Source organism: Haliotis asinina, chromosome 7, assembly GCF_037392515.1.
Source record: "Haliotis asinina isolate JCU_RB_2024 chromosome 7, JCU_Hal_asi_v2, whole genome shotgun sequence".
NCBI classification, from domain to species: domain Eukaryota; kingdom Metazoa; phylum Mollusca; class Gastropoda; order Lepetellida; family Haliotidae; genus Haliotis; species Haliotis asinina.
In genome coordinates this window covers 31,093,393-31,115,392 of record NC_090286.1, presented here as the reverse complement: position 1 = coordinate 31,115,392, position 22,000 = coordinate 31,093,393, and the positions used below count along the sequence as shown (strand labels likewise).

The window sequence follows — 22,000 nt, the reverse complement described above, 5'->3', positions numbered from 1 at the left end:
AAAATATCACTGGAAAAATATCCTCTGAGCAGGTCTAAACTAATGTCTTCATTTAAGCTTTTGAATTTGAAATTCTCCATGGATTTCTTTGGAATGTAAAGCTACATAACTCATTAGATTATATATGAACTTATAATTGTTGAGTTGCTTCATGCCTGTAAAAGACAGTTCATGCCTGTAAAAGACAGTTCATGCCTGTAAAAGACAGTATCAATAAAGATTCCAAGAATGAACAGTGTCACTGAAGTACAAGTGGAAATATTCCACAATTATGCATTCATGCACAATACATAAGGACATATTTGCTTTATTATCTGGATTTTATCAGAAATGTAAAGATAATGACGCATGAAAAATATCTGAATTTTCTTTACTGTCCAAAACCCAGGGGTGGTATTCATAAAGCTTCTAAGAATATTCTTAAGAGATAAGAATTCTTAAATCCACTAAGAATTCTTAGTTTCCATAACAACGTTCCTAACTTGTAACAAAATACTTAGACAAGTCATTTTGTTCTTAGTTTATTTCTTAACTTTAAGAAACCTCATGAGGACACCTAACTCGTTAAGAAAAATCTTAAGTTATCCAATATTGCGGTTCATGGAAACACAAACTTTCACACAAGGAAGTTATTATGACACTGCTGTCTTGACTTGGGGTTTTCCGCAACATCATTCGCACACCACTTGTACGGTACATACGATCCCATCATGCTTTAGGATTTCTTCTTGTAAGAACATTTTTAGCTAGGATATTTTCTTAGTTAGGGTTAGGAGAGAGACTATGAATTTTTCCTAAACTTAAGAATTCTCAAGGAAACTTTAGTTAAAAACTAAGAAAATTCTTAGAAGCTTTAAGAATATGACCCTAAACCCAGATTATTAGCTGACAGTAAATCTTTCAATTGTTTTGTTACATTCTTAATTTGGCATTAATTTAATAGTTTCATTTTCGTAAGTTATATGACAAGATGCCCACACAGCAATGTTAAGTGATTCGTTATATTGCAAACTATGACGTTTGAAATCTTGATTGTTTCGTTAAATTTTGTTAGGAGTCGATGAAACTTTAATTAGCCTCTTAAAATATGTGAAAATGGAATTGTATGTTTTTTTCATGGGGGTTTCTAACATGTTGTGTGCAGGCATTTATGATATATTAGACCCAAAATACAACACAATGCACAGATAGAGAGACATTCGTCGAAAACTGAACATCAAAACAACAGAAATATCAACAACAAAAATTCATTTTAACTGTTGACAAACTGAGAAAATCAAGGGAGATAACTCTAAATGATCGCATGCTTCCGGAAAATGACAGCCGACCATGCAATATGGCGGAGGTTGTTTTGGTAGAAAGTTTGGGAAATTCTTTTTGTGACAGCTGAGATCTGCAGCTTTCACTTTTCAGGTTGTGCTTTTATCTAAAATGTTGGCAATTGTGCAATGGAAGACGATCCACGAGCAAGAAAAAAGGTTAGAAGCGATGTTATAAATTTGGAGTAAATTTGTAGAAACACGTAGCAATCAGCTGTTCTGTTGTCAACCATAATTTGTGAAAATGAACGCAGTAGAAAATGTCCTTGTGTATTACATCAAAGTAACGTTTTTAAGAGCTCAGGCTATGAACCGAACGGGACAGAACGAAACACCCGATCGTTGGCGTTACGATAATTCCGTCATAAATAGTTTCCAATGTTTTTTCCCCAGTGTAACTAGGGCAGGCCTGTCAACCATCAAAATTCTTTTTTTTTAATTTCAGTTAGATGTTTTATAACAACTCAGTGTTTCAGATTGGTTCTGTTGCTTTTTCAATGAGAAGTGGTCATTTAAAGAATGGCCTCTAAACTTGTTAGACAACTATGAATGGGTAGTTGTGTAGTAATAAGTTATAAGAGTGAAAAAAATGCATTCTTATCTTATATTTATCATTTTATGAACCATTCATAATCTATTGCTTGGGTAGGTGGGGTAGGAAGAGGTGATGATTTTTATGGGGAAAATCATCATCCAGTACTCAAGTAGGAAAGTCAATTATGCAAGTTTGAAAGTCAAATTTTCAGTCTGTGCTATAACCGTGATGCTAAACATGTACATGATTAAGGCGTCCAAATATGCAAATGTTGCATTAGCAAACCTCGAGGGCAGAGCATCCTGAATTTTTTAACACTTATAATCATAATAGTGATGGTGATATGTATTACCCCAAAGGTTTTCAGCTTCAGCAAGGGTTAACATTAGGAAACCTCTAAAAATGACATGATAGTAATGATGATAGTGGTAACCAATACTCAAATTTGGGAATTATAATGAACATGACAAAGAAATTGTCCTGACACTTGTCGTCAACAACATTCATGGCAGACGTTCAAAGGAAATGACCAACCTACTTGAATAACCAGGAAGCTGACTCCCATAAGTGTACTCCTTGAAAATGCTTTCAAAATTGTCACATACTATTGCATTTACTTCCGCTTTTCTGATGTGTCATATATAATTTCCATTTTGTTGTGCTAAAAATACTGGACCTATTGAGTGACAGGGTTCAGATGACAGCTGACATCATACAAAATAACTGTCTACTCACACTGCACTGTTTTATCACAATTCCATAACATGCCAGTGTGTTTGGTTTGTTTATTGTTTAATGCCTCACTCATCAACATTCCAACTGCTTGGCAGCGGTCTGTAAATAATCACCCAGTCTGTGATACCTTTACTTCTTAAGTTGTCTTGTTTAATAGTGACACAGTCACATGATAGAACATTTAGCATTGTTTAGTAGCAAAAGAACTCCCAAACACCTCCAAACAATCTCTGTAGAAGAAAGAAGCGTGTCAGCAATGATGCAGAAGAAAATATCATAAATGAAATTAATAAGTATGGGTGAATGAATGCAACATTGCATTCCATCAACTCTCGCTCCATCTACCATCTGAACAGTATTTAAAATGAGTTACCTTTACGAATATCCTATGACTCAACTTTTGATGCCATTTTGGCAAACACCGACAGTTTTCAATGTACAGACCAAATTTTTTACATTACATACATGGCAGGTGTTATCTGTGTGGAAGTTCTTTGCCACAAAGTTTCAATTATCAATTTCATCAAGTCATGAGGGATTCTGAGTCTTTTATTGTATCAATAGGAAGCTAAGGTGCATGTGCCCCATATATACTATAGACCAAAATGTTGTTGAAAACAGTGTAACATTAACCCATTAAGTTTTTGCCATGTTAATGAAGTCATGGTACCATGTTGGCACCAAGTTGATGCTTTGCATAAAAATGTTCTTGTATCTGGTTTTTCTCTCATTAGTTTGCATAATTTGGGGCTTGTTATTAAATGTAATGGTCAAATGTCGGACATATATTTCAACGTCTGGATTTTTTGTATAAAATAAAATATTTAAACCTTTTTAGAACGTTTTGGTTAACCATCAGTTTATGTCAAAGAAAGCAATGTGTTGCGCATACGCTAATCTAGACCACTGAGTAACATGCTCATGGACTTTTGAACCTCAGAATGTGTCTTCTACATCCCACTGCATGTTGTAAGAGGTGATGAAAGTTTGGAACTGTGGGGATTCCAGGTTAGAATCAGTCTTTTTCAACATATATGCTGGTGATGAAAGATGGATAGGGTTGTCAGGTTTGGATGATTTGGTTGTTATCATATGCAGTATTTGAGAAAGTTAGCACCCCAAGAACATAGCAAATTAAAATCTGAAAGGACTGCTAATTGGAATACCCCAAAAAAGTGGTGAGCTGATTAGGAAGAGGTTAAAATCACACAAAACAATGAACAGGTATCCATTCCATAATTGTGATAGGACTTGAAATATCATCTGGTTATATTGCTAAAGGATCTGACATGCTTGTTAAAGGCCTTGCTTGAGTAAAAGTAACTGTGTGAACACCTAATAACAACAGGTTTTATTAATTGGGGAGATCAATGAAGGAGGCTACATATTTTTCGTTGGGGCTCTTAATGCGTAAAATATGTTTTTTTGACTGTTACTCATAACAGTTTGGTTTCATAACATTAATTTTGATTTAGTGGGTTGTTCTCTGATCTATTATTTTGTATATGTTATTTTGGGAACCTTAGTACTGAATTTGCTGTTCTATCAGTTTGTTTATTTTTGTAATTTATGAATTTGTTTAAAACAGGCAGAAATCTTGGTTATGCATATTGTCGTGTGAGCATAATGAAAAACTGATTGAGTTTAACAGTTTGAGAGTATAGATTTATTGTTTGTTAAAACTGCCTCTCTTCACCCAGCAGAAAATTAGTACCCGGTTGTATAAAGTCATGTGACTATAACCTTCTAGCAATCACTCAGACTGAAAAAGATAAAACTTCCTATCGACTTATTAATGTGACAAATCATAGCAAATAATGACAATGCCACAATAATCCAGCAGTTTAAGGCACTGGTTAACTCCCTCATTGCCAAGTATTTACTAAGTCAACACATTATGGTGTAACATAACATTGACACAAATGCTATTTGTATCTTGAAATTCCACAGGCTGAATTAGGGTGGGTTCCACATGCTTGCCAGTAAATTCAGGTCATATTACTCCACCCATCTTATAACCTGCCTGTCACCAATGTTGTATGAGCTTGATGACAGATGGGAACAAAGTGTGTTTGTAGGGAAAATTTATTATCTAATCTTTTGTTCCTTTTGGGTGGGGCAGTTTACACTAGACATTAGCTAGACTTTTGGAACTTGGTGAACAGTGTCTACAACATGTGGCATTGTGTGTATGTGGGATAAACTGGTGAGGAATATAGGGGATAGTGATTCAGGTAGGGGTGGACATTTTTGGTATTTGGTTTTATGAAAATAGTATGTTGTTGACTAGTGGTTAGTTGTTTGCTTTGTTTATTTTTTAATATTTGAATGTTTATGTTGTTAATTCTTATTGCAGTCTTTTGGTTGCTGCTACTAATATCAGTATTATGTACAGAGTATGTTGACATCCAAACCAATGCTTTTTCTATTTTATTTTTCTATTGACTTTTTCTCATGTCAGTTTGTTTAAAGAACATAGTTAATGTTGAGCATATTTACATGTGTATTGAAATGATACAAATGTTTGCAAGTTGATTAGTTTTGTTTGGACATATCATATAAAGATTACATGATGTATTTTGTAGTGGTATTGCCAGCTAACGCCGGTTCAGTTTTAACATCACAACTATCTTTCACAAATTAATACAGTAAGTGCAACTATTTGTACAGGCTATTAAAAAATACATAAAAATATTCAATAAAGAAATGATGTGAAGTTTTCAGTTTTTTATCATCATTCTAAACCATTTAAAATAAGTATGTGATTTAAATCACTATTGCTATGATCCCCATGTCTAAATAGGTATGTAGAGTATTAATTTTTCTTAAACATAGAGGTTACTCCTTTCATATCTTCCTAGGTAACCAGTCTGTTCTATGGCAGCCATATTGCCTTTTTCTCGTAAAATCCCCTAGCAACCAAAAATGCAACTCAAATTATCTCTCTCGTCACTATATGGCTGAGACATTGTCGATGTGACGTTAAATATTAACTCACTCACTCATTCACTCAAATTATCTCCCTTCTTTCTATCCAATCTGATCACATGTTACATTGATAAAGATCCAATATGTTGGCCGCTATGGAGTTAGTTGATCAATGTGAGAAGGATAGATTTGGTATTTCATGTTAAACTGAAATGCCGAATTTGCAATAGAGAGTACAGGAATCAGTCGACATGATGTTCTTGTTGATGTGACACTTAAGTCATTTAATGGCTAGTTTGTCTGTTGACATTGAGAAGGGTGGAGATGCCATTGATCTGCCATTACATGACTGGGTTCACTTTAGGTGAAACATTGGCACATCGTGCTGGGGAAGAGGTTCTAGTTTTCCCAAAGCATGCGGAAATTACTTTGTAGTTGATCACTTTTGAAACAATGTCGCTGATTGCCCAACTAAATCTGATTGCAACCAATCATGACTCCGGAACACTTGCACCATAAAAAGACCGTATTAGAACAGAGGTTATGTGTAGGAAGACATGACAAGAGTAGCCTTTGTAGGAAGAGAAATACCCCCACAGTACCCACTTGTCTCAAAACAACAAAATATCAACAAAATAGTCAAGGTTCAAGGTAAGTCTGGTGACACTGTGACCACAAATATGAATAAAGTTGTGAGCACTTTTCAGAACAAGTAAGAGGCATATCTGGTGACACCTTGAGAACAAATTGGTGAACATAAATGTCACTGCCACACACACACATATATATATATATGTATATATATGATAAACATTCATCATTCATTGTCATGGCTAATGTTCCAGTTGATGTTCAGTACACTGAAAATGCACAGGGTGGACAAAATTTGATTTATAGTAGAATACAGATGTTAACAGTAGATTGCTCACCCTGAAAGATGATCCCTAGCATGGAAGAAAATCTGTTCTGCAATTCCTTGATTGTGTCTCTCATTTAACTGTATTATTGTTAATTGACAATTAACAGTTTTGTCTGAAGATGAACATGTAAAAAACTGAAAAGAAACTGGTGATTCCAGATATGTTGATGACATGTTATTGATGTTACACATACTGATATTTCTTTAGATGCCTATCACTTGCATGTTAAAAAATTATTATTTCAAACTCATTACACTTGCGTCTTGCTGAGTTGTGTCTTATGAATTAAGTATGTAGTTTATGAGTGTGTATGTTTATAAGTAAGTAGTTAACTTGACTATACTACAGAATACTGAACCACAAAAGAAATGTCATACTGATAGCGGTTTCTTGAAACACACACTTTAATTCACACTCAGTAACAATAAAAACAGAGGATTGAATTCAAACTTGACAATTATGGTTAGCACATTTGCGGGAATTACACATAGAGTACACGCAAATAAAATCACCAAAAATGCTATCATTAAGATACTCTGAAGTCTGCATTGTTTATGGCCTCCATGGACATTGATGAAAGTGTTGCATCATCTGTATTTGGAAGGAATTAGCCAGTTGATGAAAACCATTGCCTCTTGGGTCTATGTTCTGTGAGGTGCCAAATTTAGTCCAGCCACAGATGTGGGCCTTGGTTAGAGGTCATTCAGTCTTCTTTGAATCTTGTTCAAAGGTGTTCTAGTAGACTTAAATCTGAGCTGGTCTGAGTGCAGACCATTGTAGTTTGGATGCCATGTTGTCTCAGAAAGTCAAGTGTTGCTCTGTCAGTGTGGACATGAGCATTATCTTGCTGGGAGGTGTGATTTCTGTAACATACAAAATGTGGTACGACGTGGGGTCTTGTGACTTTGTCAATATGGCAAGCAGCTATTGTGTCATTTCCTCATCCTGGACGAAGATTATGGAACACCACAGTGTCAACTAACTGGTTCAGACCAACTTCACCCCAAACCATGATGCTTGGATCACCCCTTGAATCTCTTTCAACAATACACTCATTCGAAAACAGTTCCTGTCCCTTCAACATTTCGATGCAGATTACCCACTGAAGTCGGTATTGGGCAGTGATGAGTAGGACTACAATATGGTCTTTGACAGTAGAAGTTTCTTCTGCAGAAAGGTTGACACACTGTCTCGACAGTTGTGAGTCCCAATGGTCTCTCATGCTGTTTCCATCATTCTGCAGAAGCAACTTTTCAGATGGTTGCACACAGTCTGTTGGTCTTGACTTTGACATACATGCATGGGTGGTCTTGAATGCTGTTACTGACCTCATACCATTCTTGCAGTTGGTAGATTGTCTTTGCATGAACATTGAAATGATCAGCAGTTTGGCCAAATTGTGATAGTCTGAAGACCTTGTTCCTCTGGTCCCCGTAATTTGTGCCATGGTGATTGTGTCAAAACAAACATAAGTTCAGACTAGTTTGGGACTTGATTTCATTGGTAGGTTGTCACGATATGCATGTGCGTTATCATTTTGACAAATGTCATACAGAACCATATACCACATCTGCCCTTTCAGGTGTGTCTAGTTGTATGCTTTTTCATCAGAAAGCACACTAATTTTGGTAACAACGGTCAATTTGGATTGAAAACCATGTTAACAAAACAATACAATATTAATAAAACCACCATTTTGCTCCAAAAAATTTTGCATTTGGTTTGGAAATGCAGCATTTCTTTTGTGGTTCAGTATATATACCATTGCCAAATAGCCTGATACAGACTATACCTAAATCCCTCCTTTTTTTGACATCACAGTGGGATTAACCAGGGATTGGGAAAGAGAACTTTGAAAATGGGCTATTTATAGGATTATGGGCCATTTCTTGAAATTAGAATGGTCCACTTTCCTTGTTTCAATTGTAAACTTCAAAATTTTAATGGAACATTTTTTATTCTAGTGTGAAAAATGACACATGGCCCTACCTTTCCCAATCCCTGATTAACAAAGAGAAATTTGGAATTGCTTTTCCTTCAAGGATTACTCTGCCTAAATAGATTTTCATCAGACCTCTGTGATTAATATGTACAGTGCCATCAACTTGGGCCTTTTAATTTATGGAATTTTTACCCTGAAACCATATGAACTTGATTAAAACAATCAAAAGAGAAAAAAAAGAATAAACATTAAATGTGAAAAGCACATGTTTCTGATTTCATGATGGTTCATATCACTGTAGTAGTGCCCGGGTAGCATAGTGGTTAAAGTGCTTATTCATCACCCCGAAGACCTGGGTGAGATTCTCCAATGGGTATAGTGTGCAAAGCCTATTTATAGCATCCCTCGCTTGAATTATTCTTCTGTCTCATAAGCCTAGAATCTAACTGTCAAATCACAGACATTAACTTGAAAGCTGAGTTAAACTCAATTCATGCACGTTAATGTTGCTCTTCCAGGGCTTCTTCAGCAACCAACTGAACCGCGGGCGGGGTCCCCGCGAGGAGATGGGCATGTATAGCCGACGGGTGCTCAACAGCTACGATCTCAAACCTCCAGATTACTATGTGAAACCTCAGTATCTCATTGAGGAAAATGTGGAGAAGGTTGTCAAGGTGAGTTCAGATCAGTCATGTAAAGTCTGTTTTGGGCACAGATGCAGGTTCCTCTTCAAAGAACAATTTCTTTAGTAATAAAAATGCAGCATGTTTTAATTTTGCAGTTTGCTAGTGGAGAAAATGTTATTATTTGTGTAGTAGTTTTTGTCATCTTTGGTTTAGTTATCGTTATGTAAATAACATGCATAATGCATTGTTTTTGTTAGAATCAAATCTAACTATTTGGTCAGTCTATGTTGTTAAACCCCAGGTTTATGTATTTACTGTCTGGCTTGAACAGAAAACTAATTTTTGTATTTATTTAAAGAGATTGGATACTGTGGTTTGTGACAGTAGGAGTTCGTTTTTATGTTACACACAGTGTTCACGAATAGCGTCTGACCCTCTGACAAATTTGGCAGATTCACCAGTGGTCAGATAGAAATCACCAACCTGCCAGCCCCAGTGTGTGACTGAATATTTCACAATGTCTTTGTGTGAAACTGTTATTTGCGGCATCTGACACTTGTTTGCTGTTTAGAAATCTTATGTTTTTTTATCACATAATGTTAATAATTTCAATGCCAATTATAAGAAATGTCAAATCTGAAATGTTTGTTAACTTTATTCTGTGGGTCTTGTGAATTTTCAGTGGGTCAGACGGACATCTGAAACTTACATGACCCAATGTCCTGTAACTTTGAAAAACCATTGTGAACATTGTACACAGCTATTTCCCTTTATCTAGCTTCTAATCATACTCCATGATATTTTGTCCACAGAAGCATTGAGCATAACTCAAAAACCATTAAATATTTTTAGACCAAAATTGGTAGATATAATAATCTGAACATATGGTTGTGCCTTTTGTTATGTACAGATTCGTTGCATTTTTATATTCATTTGTTTTCCATGGAACGTTTTCGTCTTAGTCTAACGGAGGGATGGGCTTCATTTCCGGAGCACAACTAGAAAACCATTTGTTACATTTGTTGCAAAAGGTCCTGGCAGGTATATGAGACAGATCTTGATGTGGTGGCGTTTGCTGTTTACAGACATATGGAATTTCAAACTTAATCTTAAAAAACATCAGATGATTTGTCCTTGCAAATATGTGGGGTGGGGGGAATATGTCATATTCGGATTACTCTTGTTTAGGATTTAATTAATGTGTCAAATCCTACATATTGCCTTGAAAACTGATTTTCCTGCTTTATTTCATATCTATATTGAAGTATCTTTATGAAAAAAACACATATTAAATAATATAAGTAAACAATTTACTTTTTTTAAGAGACCTTTTTTTGACATATTACTTTTTACAGACAGTACCACAGGGGGTTGCCACTTATCAAACAAATGCCATGCTGACTTTTCATTACGTGAAAGATTTTGGACAGATTTTTCAACAAAATGATATCAAATTCAATTTCTTGACATTCTGATATTAAGCATATAACCTCCATAAATTATCCTCCCATTAAAATCATCATCAACCTCCCACATCACACCATAGCCATTAATTATAAATGGTCCATAATCTGGTATATTATTTTGTGGCCTGACCATTATTTGTTTCATTCAGTTATTATATGAACCTTTCATCTTGTCTTATAGTATGCAGGGATGATTGATGGAGTGGTGGCTGACATCGACATCACAAACCGAACTGATGTCCTCCGAGTTATCGACAAGGGAAAGGTGAGACTTTTAAGACTTTTTTTACTCTGAAGTAGCACTGCCATTTAGCAATGGGGGATAGGGGAAACACCTTAAAATGTTTCAAAATCTCATTTTTAAATTGCTTATTATCATCTTGGTTTACCATGGAAACATAGTGGGTCCTGTATTGGAACCATTATAACAACTGAACTTTGTACACATTTAATGTTCGACCCTTATACCAATATCTTGCTATCATGTCAATACAAACAGCTTGGAGATATCATTGGCCAGTCAGTCAAAGAAATAGTTTTGTGGATGTCATTTGTCATTTCAGAAACAAGGCTTCATCCCACCAAAAGTTGGATACGAGCATGAAGCCATCTTCAGCCTTAGTGTCAACAACATCAAGATCAGCAGATACAACCAGTCAGAGGTATTATTAAACGTCTTAGAAATGTCTTTGCCATGTTCATCATATGTACCATCATGTATCATAATAAACTATGATGTTTATTTTTAAATTTTCTGCTGTTTTAACCTGGTATACAAATATGTTAGTAAAGTATTCAACTGTTTTGAAAGAGTTATCTCCCTTCTCCAGGATCTGTTGCTACGGATACCAATGCATGAGATTGCAGCTGTGTGTTACATAAAGGATGATGGGCAGCATATTCTTGCACTCAAACACGGTAGGTTGTGTTGTAACACATTTCTTATCCCTGCTTTCTGTTGCAAAATCATATTAGATGAAGACTAGGCAGCAATCACAAACTTTTGCAGTCAGACTGATTACCCCTGGTTAGGACAGGTACTCAGCACCCAGAGCTAAAGACAATATGTGCTTGGAAAAAGAAATAACGTAGTACATACTTAATTAAGACATTGTGGTGAATTAAAAAAAAATAAAGCATTAAGAAAAGGTTAAAGTGTTGCCTCATGTCTTTTTTCATTGAGATCCTTTTCAAAATGAGCTAAAAACAGTTAATGCACTCAATGTTGGTATTTGAGAAAGATACTTTGGGTGTTAATATTTAAAGTAATACTTGTTAGCAATGTTGCTTAACATTATCATGTCAACAAAACCATTTTAGGAAAGTACATATATACAGAAAATAGAATGGGTAACAGTGTTAATATTGCATAAGCTATTTAAAAAGAGGCAACAGAATTTGCAAGATGCGGTATATTGTGTGAAATGATGCTCATATTAACTGCCAATTCATCTGGCATCTTCAGTTATTTACATGTCGCCTTAATTTAGCTGGAATATTGTTGATGATGACATAATACACAATTTGTTCTGTCAATATACCGCTTACATTGTTCTTTCTTTTAGGAACTCTTGAGGAGTGTAGTTTGTCTGTTCTCTACTGTGATACAAAGGTAAGACATAAGTGTACTAGTTTAGGATTTTGAATCTGTGGTTCTGTGACTGAAAGTCAGCTGAATAGCAGATTTCTTAACAGAAAGGTGCCAGCCCTTTTCTTTGGTATTCCTGATGATTCTGTACAGTACACTGTTTGCCATGAAACATATTTCTAGAATGCAAATGGTATGTTTCAATGTAAACAAACATGTCTAAGTTATGTAAGCAGTTCTACAGAGTTGTGTGGCATGCTTTCGGTTATGGACCCTGACACATAAGGTAGTAAGGTATCCAACTGACATACTGTCTTCTGATTGGTTGTCATCAGCAAGCAGCAGAGGAACTGTGTGCTCTGATTGGCCAGTGTTTCCAGTTGGTGTATACAGAGGCCACCATGCAGCTGCTGGATTCTCGAATCCCTGGAACCACGACCAGCGTCTCTCACAGCGGATCAACTGGCGGTATGTGTCACATTTGTCACATTTTACCTGTATTCTGATGTGGCAATAGGCCAAATTTGACGTTATATTTGTAGAACATGTATTTCGAAACGCAGATGTAAGTTTGGTATGGCTGAATTGAGATCTTTTGCCTTCAAATGCTCTGCAATCTATCATTCTGGGCCTAGATTTTCGAAGCTCTCTTAGCGCTAAGATGCCATACATTAACATTTACTTATGACTGTGTTGGGGCTTAGAGAGCTTTGAAAATCTAGGGACTGGCTTTTAGATAATAAACATTCAGAAATTGTTGGTTAGTTTCTTCTCTCTCTTATCGTAAGTACTTTGAAACAGATTATACTCTGATTGTTATTTTAGTATGTGTTACTGAATGTCACTTGCTGCAATACCAAAGCCATGTGACAGTGGCCTGTAAATATTAGATATAGAACAGACAAACAGGACATTGATATCATGTATACTCATCCATGTTTTGGAGGTTCAGTGGCAATCATTCAAGTTATGTCGCTAATTGCCTCATCTATTTTGGATACTTCTAATAACCAGCAGATGTTGCTGGGGATATTCTTACAAGGTGAGTGAGTGAGTGGGTTTAGTTTTATGACGCTTTTTAGCAATATTTCAGCAATATTACTGGGGGTAAGGGGGTGGGGGGGGGGGGTGGGACACCAGAAAATGAGCTTCACACATTTTACCCATGTAGGGAATCGTACCCTGGTCTTTGGTGTGACGAGCGAACACTTTAACCACTAGGCTACCCCACCGCCCTATTCTAACAAGGAATATCCACAGTGCTGAAAACTGAAATGGGGATATGGGGTGACCAAGTGGTTCAGCCATTTTGTCATTACACAGGAACATTGGCTTAATTCCCCATACAGCTTCAACATATGAAGCAGATATAGCTGAAATGTGACTAAAATGGAGAAAATACTCATTTCAAGTCACATTTTGGTGACCTTGTGATCAAAGGTTAAAGTGCTGCAGCATAAATGAAATAGGTTACAGAGCAGCATTCAATACATGTTGTTTACTCCTACCTTATATCTCAGGGTGGCCAGTCCTTCTGAACAAGTTCAAGCCATGAAGGTCCGGGGTAGAGTAGGCCTCCAGCAACCAATGCTTGCCATAAAAGGCGACTATGCTTGTCGTAAGAGGCAACTAATGGGATAGGGTGGTCAGACTCACTGACTTGGTTGACCCATGTCATCGGTTCCCAATTGCGCAGATCGATGCCCATGTTGTTGATTAGTGGATTGTCTGGTCCAGACTCGATTATTTACAGATCGCCGCCATATAGTTGGAATATTGCTGAGTGCAGTGTAAAACCCAACTCACTCACTCACTGAACAAGGTCACTGTTTTAATATCATTCTGCATTGCTTGTATCAATATTGAAGAACAGTTACTGTTAATAGTTTTTTTATCTCATAGAAACAATTTCAGAGTCGACTACAGTCTTTCCCTTCGGACATGGTGCACGCCCTTCATTGTAAGTTTCTGTCAAGTTCAAATTATGCATGCTTTTGTCTTGTGTTAATTATGCATAACAAAAAGTAAATGGATACCAACATATTTATTCTTACACTCGAGGGTTTAGGACATGATCAAGTATACACAGGCAGCTGAAATGAAGATTTGCCTAACCTTAAGCTGCCCCATATGTTTGCACAGTTTTCATGTATATTAATGGGTTAAACACTTTGAATGTTAGATATTTATGAACATTAGAAATGCTGTGTGTTTATTTCTTGTCCTTGAGATTACATCTGAACCGAAATGATTGAAGTGCTGAGACGAATTTTATTTTTCATATATTGTGTTGGTATTTCTTTCAGTTTAACATCATCAAACCTAGATCTGCAAACTCGTCAAGATTCCATCCCTAGACGATCACCACGTGGACAAGAGCGGGTGCCGAGTGAGAACAGTACGAGGGGAAGTGATGTCAGCATCCCCACAGATCTGGTCAAAGACTACATGTTTAAAGTTAGTATGTTCTCATTATATCTCCTTAGGTGGCTCTTTTCTTTCTCTCTGCACTAAATCGTAACAAATTTCATTCTTTCCACTTTGATATTTGCTGCATGGAAGAAACAGATATTTGCCCTTATATTGTCCATCTCCACTTCTAAATTCCACACTGACAACAAAGGCAGTCCTTGCTCACTGAAAGGTCACATGCAGAAGGTTTTTATTTAACCACGCTTGCATATGTGAGTCACTACAGTCCATGGCCTACATTTTCAAAGCTCTTTTAGCGCTAAGATAGTCATAAGTTAATGTTAATGCATGGCAAGTATTACTATCTTAGCGCTAAGGGAGCTTTGAAAATCAAGGTCCAGGTTTTGAAATCTTAGCTGTGATGATTGCTGGATTCGTTTGCCCTGATCCCTGTCCCATTCCTTGGATTTGACCCAAATGAACATCTACAATGTGTGTCAGGTGTTCAGGCTTTCCTCACATCATTAAACTGACTGAAATGATGTTTAAAATATTTGACAACTACTTTACGTTACTGCTTATCATAAAACATTGCACTATATGTGAGTGAATAATAATGTTGGAATGTGACTATACGAAACAATCTGATGATGTAACAAAATTTGATAGACAGCAATGATGTTTTTTCTCACCATGGTCCCATTCTCCAAGCTGTGCTATGGCTGTTGTACCCCCTATGCTGTAGCAGTCTTTCTGAAATAGGGCCTTGTGCCCACTTGCACCAAGCGATCATAGTGCCATGACTATCTAAAGTCTCTGTTGGAGAATGGGAGTTAGAACCATTGTATTGCTAAAATCGCTTTGTGCAAGTGGACACTGGGCTGTTCGTCAAAGCGATTGTAGCGCTAAGATGATCATAGTCCCATACCATAACATAGACTTACGTCTGTCATAGTGCTACGATTGCTTTGAGGAACGGGGCCCTGATCTTAGCGCTAAGATGATTGTAACTCCCATACTTTAACATAGACTTATGTCTGTCGTAGTGCTACGATCACTTTGAGGAACCAGGAACTGATCTTAGTGCTAAGATGATTGTAACTCCCATACCTTAAGCTTATGACACTGAGGTCTCTTTGTAGAACTGGAACAGTGTCTTCATGGAACATAGAGGAACAAGGAGAGCTTCAAATAATTTAATTAGTGTAAACTGATGTTATGAGGATGCAGAATGCTTTCTTGCTTTTGTTTGACCATCACATGAAATATTTCAGCTGCATCAAAAACTGAATCCGGATGAATTGCGCCATTTTGCTGAACTTCTGCGGGACTGGCATAATGAATTGCCAATTGGAGAATTCTGTGAACAAGTGCTGCAACTTTATGGTCCAGATAGAAAACATTTGTTGGCAGGTAAGTGTTATTTTAGTTCAGCTCACATATCTATATGTAGATACTCATCTGACTCATTTTTGAAATAGCTTGGTGTTGAAAAATCTTCCTTCATATGTTTTGTAGATCTTCTTAGAAACCATTTGACCACCTTGAACATGCTCGTTCACTAAACATGGCACCACAATTTTTGCTGGTTCTGATTTTCAATATATATAATCATGGCTTATTACCGTGAGACTCGTAGGTTGTGGTCCAGGACAATATCTGACAGTGACCTGAAACAACGTTCAATCACTTCCACCTGTAATGTGTTTTTAACTATCTTATGAATGATGCTGTTGCGCTATTGTGACTAAGATGAAGACTGAGGATGAGCTTGCATGCCTGATGATAAGTTACTTTTTATTCCATTGCAGTGAATTGTCAATCCAGTGACTATTAGGAAGCCACTCGCTTCCTAATAATCCTCATTTTCTGTGTTACGTTACTGGCTTGACTTTGTATCAGTGTAGTCATAGTAATGAACACTGAATGTTGATTTTCTAGAAATGAGTCCTTTCATCCCGTCTGCGGACTATGGTCAGTTTGTGGACTTCCTCAGAAAGAATGGCATCAGCATCCCTGAGAATGGAACGCTCTCCAGCTCCAGGAGTAACACAAGAATGTACACGTAATAATTATTGGCGTCTATGTAGCATGCAGTTCATGCATTGGAATAGGGAGGAGACTGTTAAACTTTACAAAGTACCGCAACCCTAAAAACATTTTAAAGTCAGCTTGTCCTACATGCATGGGTGTTGGGGCGACAGGTTCTGTAAGTCTCTCTAGACGTTACTTCCGGACTATGCTGGTTCCTTGCCTTCTTTTTTCATGCTAACTTGCAATGTGTGAGACAGGGTCCAGCTTACTTAAAGTACAAGATACAGTATCTAGCGACAAGCATATACTTCGGAACCAGTTTTGGTTCCAAATAGGGCGCCTGCCAAATATGGCTAATTTGGGGATGGTCAGATCGGAAATTTGTTATTTCTGGCTACAAGGTTTATCAGTTCCTTACTGTCAACTGACAATCATGAGACCAGAAGTACTAAGGTCTCAGAAAGTGCTGTGACCTACTGATGGGACCTACATATGATATAAGGCTAAGATACAATATGGGTTCTTAGGGCTTAGCATTGTTTTTTATACTAGTATAGGAGCACATGAATGAATTCTTACTGCTGAAATATTTTTAAAAGAATTTTCAAGTTTTTAAATTTTCCATTTGACTTCAGACATGATGTGTTTGTTCCAGCAGAAGATCAGTCAGTGAGCTGTCAACAGCAAGTACCATCAGCAATGGCAACATTGATGACGTGGAGCAAATTCTCAACATGGTCACAGATCACATCGCCCGTCTTGATGCCAGCGTTGATGTGGAAACCAACCCTGAAAACTTCATGCATGGGATTGATAATTATTGACATGCCTTTCATTTTGTGTTTGATCAGGTTCATTCTGGTGGTGAAATCCAGAATATTCCGGTGTTCTTGAGATGTAGGACTTAAAGCGACCTTCACATGGCAAACTAAAGTTTGACAACACATGCTGTCAAACTCAAATTTGAGAGTGTGAACATTCGAACAACTTGCCATTAACAGCAATTTCTGACTTTTCAAACCATTATCAATAAATAGGATTGGTCTCTATTCTCACCAACTTTTCCATCAAACTTTCAGAGTCATCAAACTTCGTTGTTCAGGAAGAACAATTCGCAGTCAACGAAATTGTCACGTGACCATACAGATAGAGACATGGTGCTCAAAATACCATGAAAGTTTTGACATTGACATTTTAAAATTTTAACAACATCTGCCATCAAACTTTAGTGTGCTGTGTGAATGCCACTTCATACCTGTTAAGGACCATCTCTGCTTATAGCTTGAGTCACTGGAATCCAAGGCCTAGATTTTCTAAGCTTTCTTAGTGCTAAGATAGCTTTGAAAATCTAGGCCAAGGCGCTTAATACCAGGTTTCCAGCACACCTAAGGAGTGTAACTCCACAAACTGCAGTGCCTCAGACAACTAGCACAAGTGGGCTCATCTCGCTTGTAACCAATGTCATGTAAAGGTGCAATTGCATACAAAAAATAGAAAGATTTCTTTTGTCCATGCTGAGTGTTGGGAAGAAAAGTACTTAAGCTCTTTTAAAGCATTTAGTAATTGAAGCTTGGGGCAAGTCCCTGTGCCTTATTAATCCCCAAAGGAGGCTTTACCACTGACAGTGCCTGTATAATTTAATGTAAAATTTCAATCAGGGTTTCCAAAAATGTTGCAGATCTACCAGACAGAGATGTCCAAACTTCTCATGACATTCAAAGATACAGGTGTTTCAAAAATACCTTTAGAATCAAAATGAATGCTTTATTGATGCTTGATTTACTTAAGAAGTTGTTGTGGTCAGTCTAAGTAAACTTAATCTCAGTTTTTTTCGTTATACTCCTCTACTGAGTCTATCAGAACCTGGTAGGAGGTTGCTTCAGGTAACCTTTGAACGACCTATGAGCATCCAATCAAATGCGAGAAGGCTGAATTGATTTAACCAATCAGACAACGACTTGGCGAGACTTAAAATATTTGCTAGTCACTGACACTGATACCTCAATAAATGAAAGTCCCTTAAAACATGGGCATTTGACTTGCAGTATATGTGCTTATGGCTTTCTGATGACATGGTTACCATTAGCTTCTTCCTTGAATATTGACAAAAATACTTTTTTTCAGCAACTGTTTACTCACTGTCTTCTGATTGGTCAATCTCAAGGGTTACCTGACACGACCTCCTACTGGGTTTGTTAGGCTCAGTAATGGAGTGAAACGAAAAGTACTGAGACTAAGTTTACTTATATTGTTGTTGTGGTATACTCGTCAACCCCAAAAGTATAAATTTTTTATGAATACTTTTTTCTAAATTGGGAAAGTATAGCCTACAAGGATCTTTTTGTTACATCGTAATATATTTTCTGAAACCCAGTAACACAATCTGTATTGTCTGTTGAGTCATATTTGTTCGAAGAATATTTTTTTAAATGTTACAGTTTATTGAAAGATAGTGAACTTGAATCATGATGTCACAATTATGCAACCATTGCATATAGATTACATGTTAATACCTGCTCATGTTGTTTACTGTACATATACATATTCATTAATGATTTGTCTAAGACAACACATGCAATGTATATAAACTTAAAGTCAGATTTAATGGGATACATGGGATGTGATAACGTATTCATTGTGCGGCTCAGATCTATTGATAAATCTATTGATCTAGTTTTGCCATCCAAGGTGATAATTTATGCATCAGTCAGACATAAGCTACTAGTCCAAAGGGAGACTAGTTAACTAGTCTCATGAAACTGGCTTGTATTTGTCCTTAGTTTAAGGAAGATACACTAAAAAGATACAAATCTATCAGAGAAGTCTTTGGAAAAGATTGGACAGAGATCAATGTGAAATTGTCTGCATCAGCATGGTGTTAATCTGAAAGCTATGTGTGAAATAATTTCAAAAACTTGCTGACCAAGGATCAGTATTTTTGATCAAGCTGGCCTTGAAAGTTACTGGCCAACATCAAAATTCAGTAGCTTGAGATTTAGGTTCACTGAGATCTACGCAGCAAGGAACAAATCACCAGTAAATATTCACTAGTCATTCGGGCAAAAGAGATTTCAGATTTCCTAGCCCAACAAGGTTTACTAGCTGTAGACCAACAGACAGATGGCTGTCTTGCACAGTATCTGAAGGTATCTGATGAAAGACGGGTGGGTTTGTGTGTGATGTGTTTAAGTGTTGGATATAGTCATTTACAGATCATGATACACATGCATACTGCTTTGTTGACATTGTTATTAGAGCTGTGCTTCTTTTATCTTTAACATTGATGCATGATATCAACCACATTAATGCATGCTATCAAACAGTGCATGATATCAATCATATTTGTACATAAGCATTGTATATTTTTTTTATCTACTTAGTTTCATCAACACAGTTTATACTTGTATACATGTGCTTATTGAGCCTCTCTTCTTTTTTATCCTTTCTTATAAGGAAGAAATGTCTCACTATCTTCTCAGTAATGTTACGCTATTGTATATCTGCAGACATATATATTGTGTCTTGTTTATGTCAAGAAGACGTTATATGAGAGGAAGCCTATTGATATGAAGGATATAAAGCATGATCGGATGTGATATGTGATAATATACACTGGGTAGGTTATGATTTGATATGTGAATAATGCTGTATACAGTATGTAACACGGAATGACAATGTGTCATTTCTAATACACGATACGATATGCAGTAACATAAGCGATATTAGACTAACAGCTAGTCTCTGAAAAGAATATATTTTTCAGAAAAAGAGCTCATTGTAAAAACAAATAAAATGTAACGAAAAGGACCCCTGAGATTTTCTTCATTTCCTGAAGCTGTGGAAAGTTAGATGTGACACATTTTCTAGACTTGTGTGGGCTTTCTTGGACATATTTGTGTCAGGGTCTGTATGACAGACTAAAGTGAAATATCTAGTATTCTAGGCTTTGTATTGATGCTCAAAGCATTTAACTGTTGAAGTGGTTTCAAGAACTACATAGAACCTTTACATAATATTAATGGCATGAATATCTTTACCTTCCCATGATTGTATTTGAGTGACATTCATTTACAAAAAAGCCCTCAACTGTTTCCTTATGTTCATCTGTGGCTACATGAGAATGGTCAAAGTTTGAACTTGAATTCATTTATTATGTGTCATTTCATTATCTATGTTTACTCATCAGTGGTTTGATGTGGTGGTACTTACATCAGTGGGTGGTGGGGTAGCTTAGTGGTTAAAGCGTTCGCCCGTCACGTCAAAGACCCGGGTTCGATTCCCCACATGGATACAATGTGTGAAGCCCATTTTCTGGTGTCCCTTGCCGTGATATTTCTGGAATATTGCTAAAAAGCGGCATAAAACTACACTCACTCACTCACTCACTCACTCACTTACGTCAGTATTGTTTGAACTTGTCATTTGTCCACCGATGAGCACTATCCATCAACAAGTTGAAACAAACCCACCTCAAATCATTGCCATCCATTGAATACTTTCTATGAATACTAGTAACGGCAAAGTTAACAGAACTGGTCATGAAAAATAATTCAGGGCTATTTGTTTCCTTAGTTGAATTATGTTTAAAGATATTCATGCTGTTACTCTGTGAAACAGCAAATGGTGATAACTAATATTCTTGATTGAGTGTTGTGTAGTCACTAAGTCTGATGAGTCTCTTGTATATATCAAGGGATTCAGATGCAGCAAGGCCAGTATGAACTGATTACTATCAACCATGGTGTTGAAGCTTAGGGGATCTGCATAAGTACTTCAAGTGCTCTGAGGTTTGACATGCCCACAAATTATTATGACTAAGTTTAAAATACTGATGTTACACAGTTAATTTAGTGGTGTTTAACACCATTCTCTCAATATTCCAGCTGTATGGCGGAGATCTGTAAATAATCATGTATTTCGAAAGTAGTTGGAATAAAAGAGAGTAAGATTCTTCATGGATAACAACTTCTTTATTACATATGATGCGACATTTCGGTATGGATCCTTAAACCGTTGTCAGGCAAGAGTGAAGTAATACAGCACAGAACAGACTTATATACATGAACAGGGATAAAGCAATAACAACAAAGGGGATTAACGACAACCAATGGTGACTGTAGCCGAAACAAAGTATACATGGCTGATAGGGTAATTAGTAATGATGACTGGTGAGCTCTAATCTGTTATTTATATCAGTTCATTGTATGCATTTGCGATGAGATATCCCTGATCTCTGTTGATTGAGGGCGTGTGTCATCGGATTTGAACTGCTTCTGCCAGTTTTCTTTGGGTGAAGTCCTTGTGGTTTTTGGATAATATCCAATATATAAGTCTGTTCTGTGCTGTATTACTTCACTCTTGCTTGACAACGGTATAAGGATCCATACCAAAATGTCGCATCATATGTAATAAAGAAGTTGCTATCTATAAAGAATCTTACTCTTTTATTACTCACCAGCTTCTAATAATGCCAATTAAAACAAATCATAGTTGGA

At 36.7% G+C, this 22,000-nt stretch overlaps 1 protein-coding gene across 10 annotated transcripts; it reads left to right on the top strand.

Annotated features, from left to right (window-relative positions):
• Positions 1-1,305: 1,305 nt before the first annotated feature.
• On the top strand, positions 1,306-20,167 carry LOC137290858 (cerebral cavernous malformations protein 2 homolog). Of its 10 annotated transcripts, none has more exons than XM_067822018.1 (12): positions 1,306-1,478; positions 8,898-9,053; positions 10,653-10,736; positions 11,035-11,133; positions 11,302-11,389; positions 12,037-12,083; positions 12,395-12,527; positions 13,974-14,019; positions 14,366-14,516; positions 15,746-15,884; positions 16,413-16,530; positions 17,164-20,167. In XM_067822018.1, the coding sequence occupies exons 1-12, from the start codon at positions 1,449-1,451 to the stop codon at positions 17,327-17,329; spliced, it is 1,257 nt and encodes a 418-aa protein (XP_067678119.1). In that variant the 5' UTR covers positions 1,306-1,448; the 3' UTR covers positions 17,330-20,167. The 10 variants fall into 10 exon arrangements, with proteins under 10 accessions (XP_067678119.1, XP_067678116.1, XP_067678115.1 ...); XM_067822015.1 differs by having other exon boundaries at positions 13,962-14,019; XM_067822014.1 differs by having other exon boundaries at positions 13,962-14,019; positions 16,413-16,536; positions 17,164-18,616.
• The last annotated feature ends 1,833 nt before the right edge of the window (positions 20,168-22,000 follow it).

What these genes read in the sequence shown, in the direction of transcription:
- LOC137290858 (XM_067822013.1), top strand. Translation starts at nt 1,449, where the DNA reads ATGGAAGACGATCCACGAGCAAGAAAAAAG. An exon ending in TCACAGCGGATCAACTGGCG is followed by an intron (nt 12,528 to 13,961) that starts GTATGTGTCACA and finishes TTTATCTCATAG; the next exon opens with AAACAATTTCAGAGTCGACT. An exon ending in CATGGTGCACGCCCTTCATT is followed by an intron (nt 14,020 to 14,365) that starts GTAAGTTTCTGT and finishes TATTTCTTTCAG; the next exon opens with TTTAACATCATCAAACCTAG.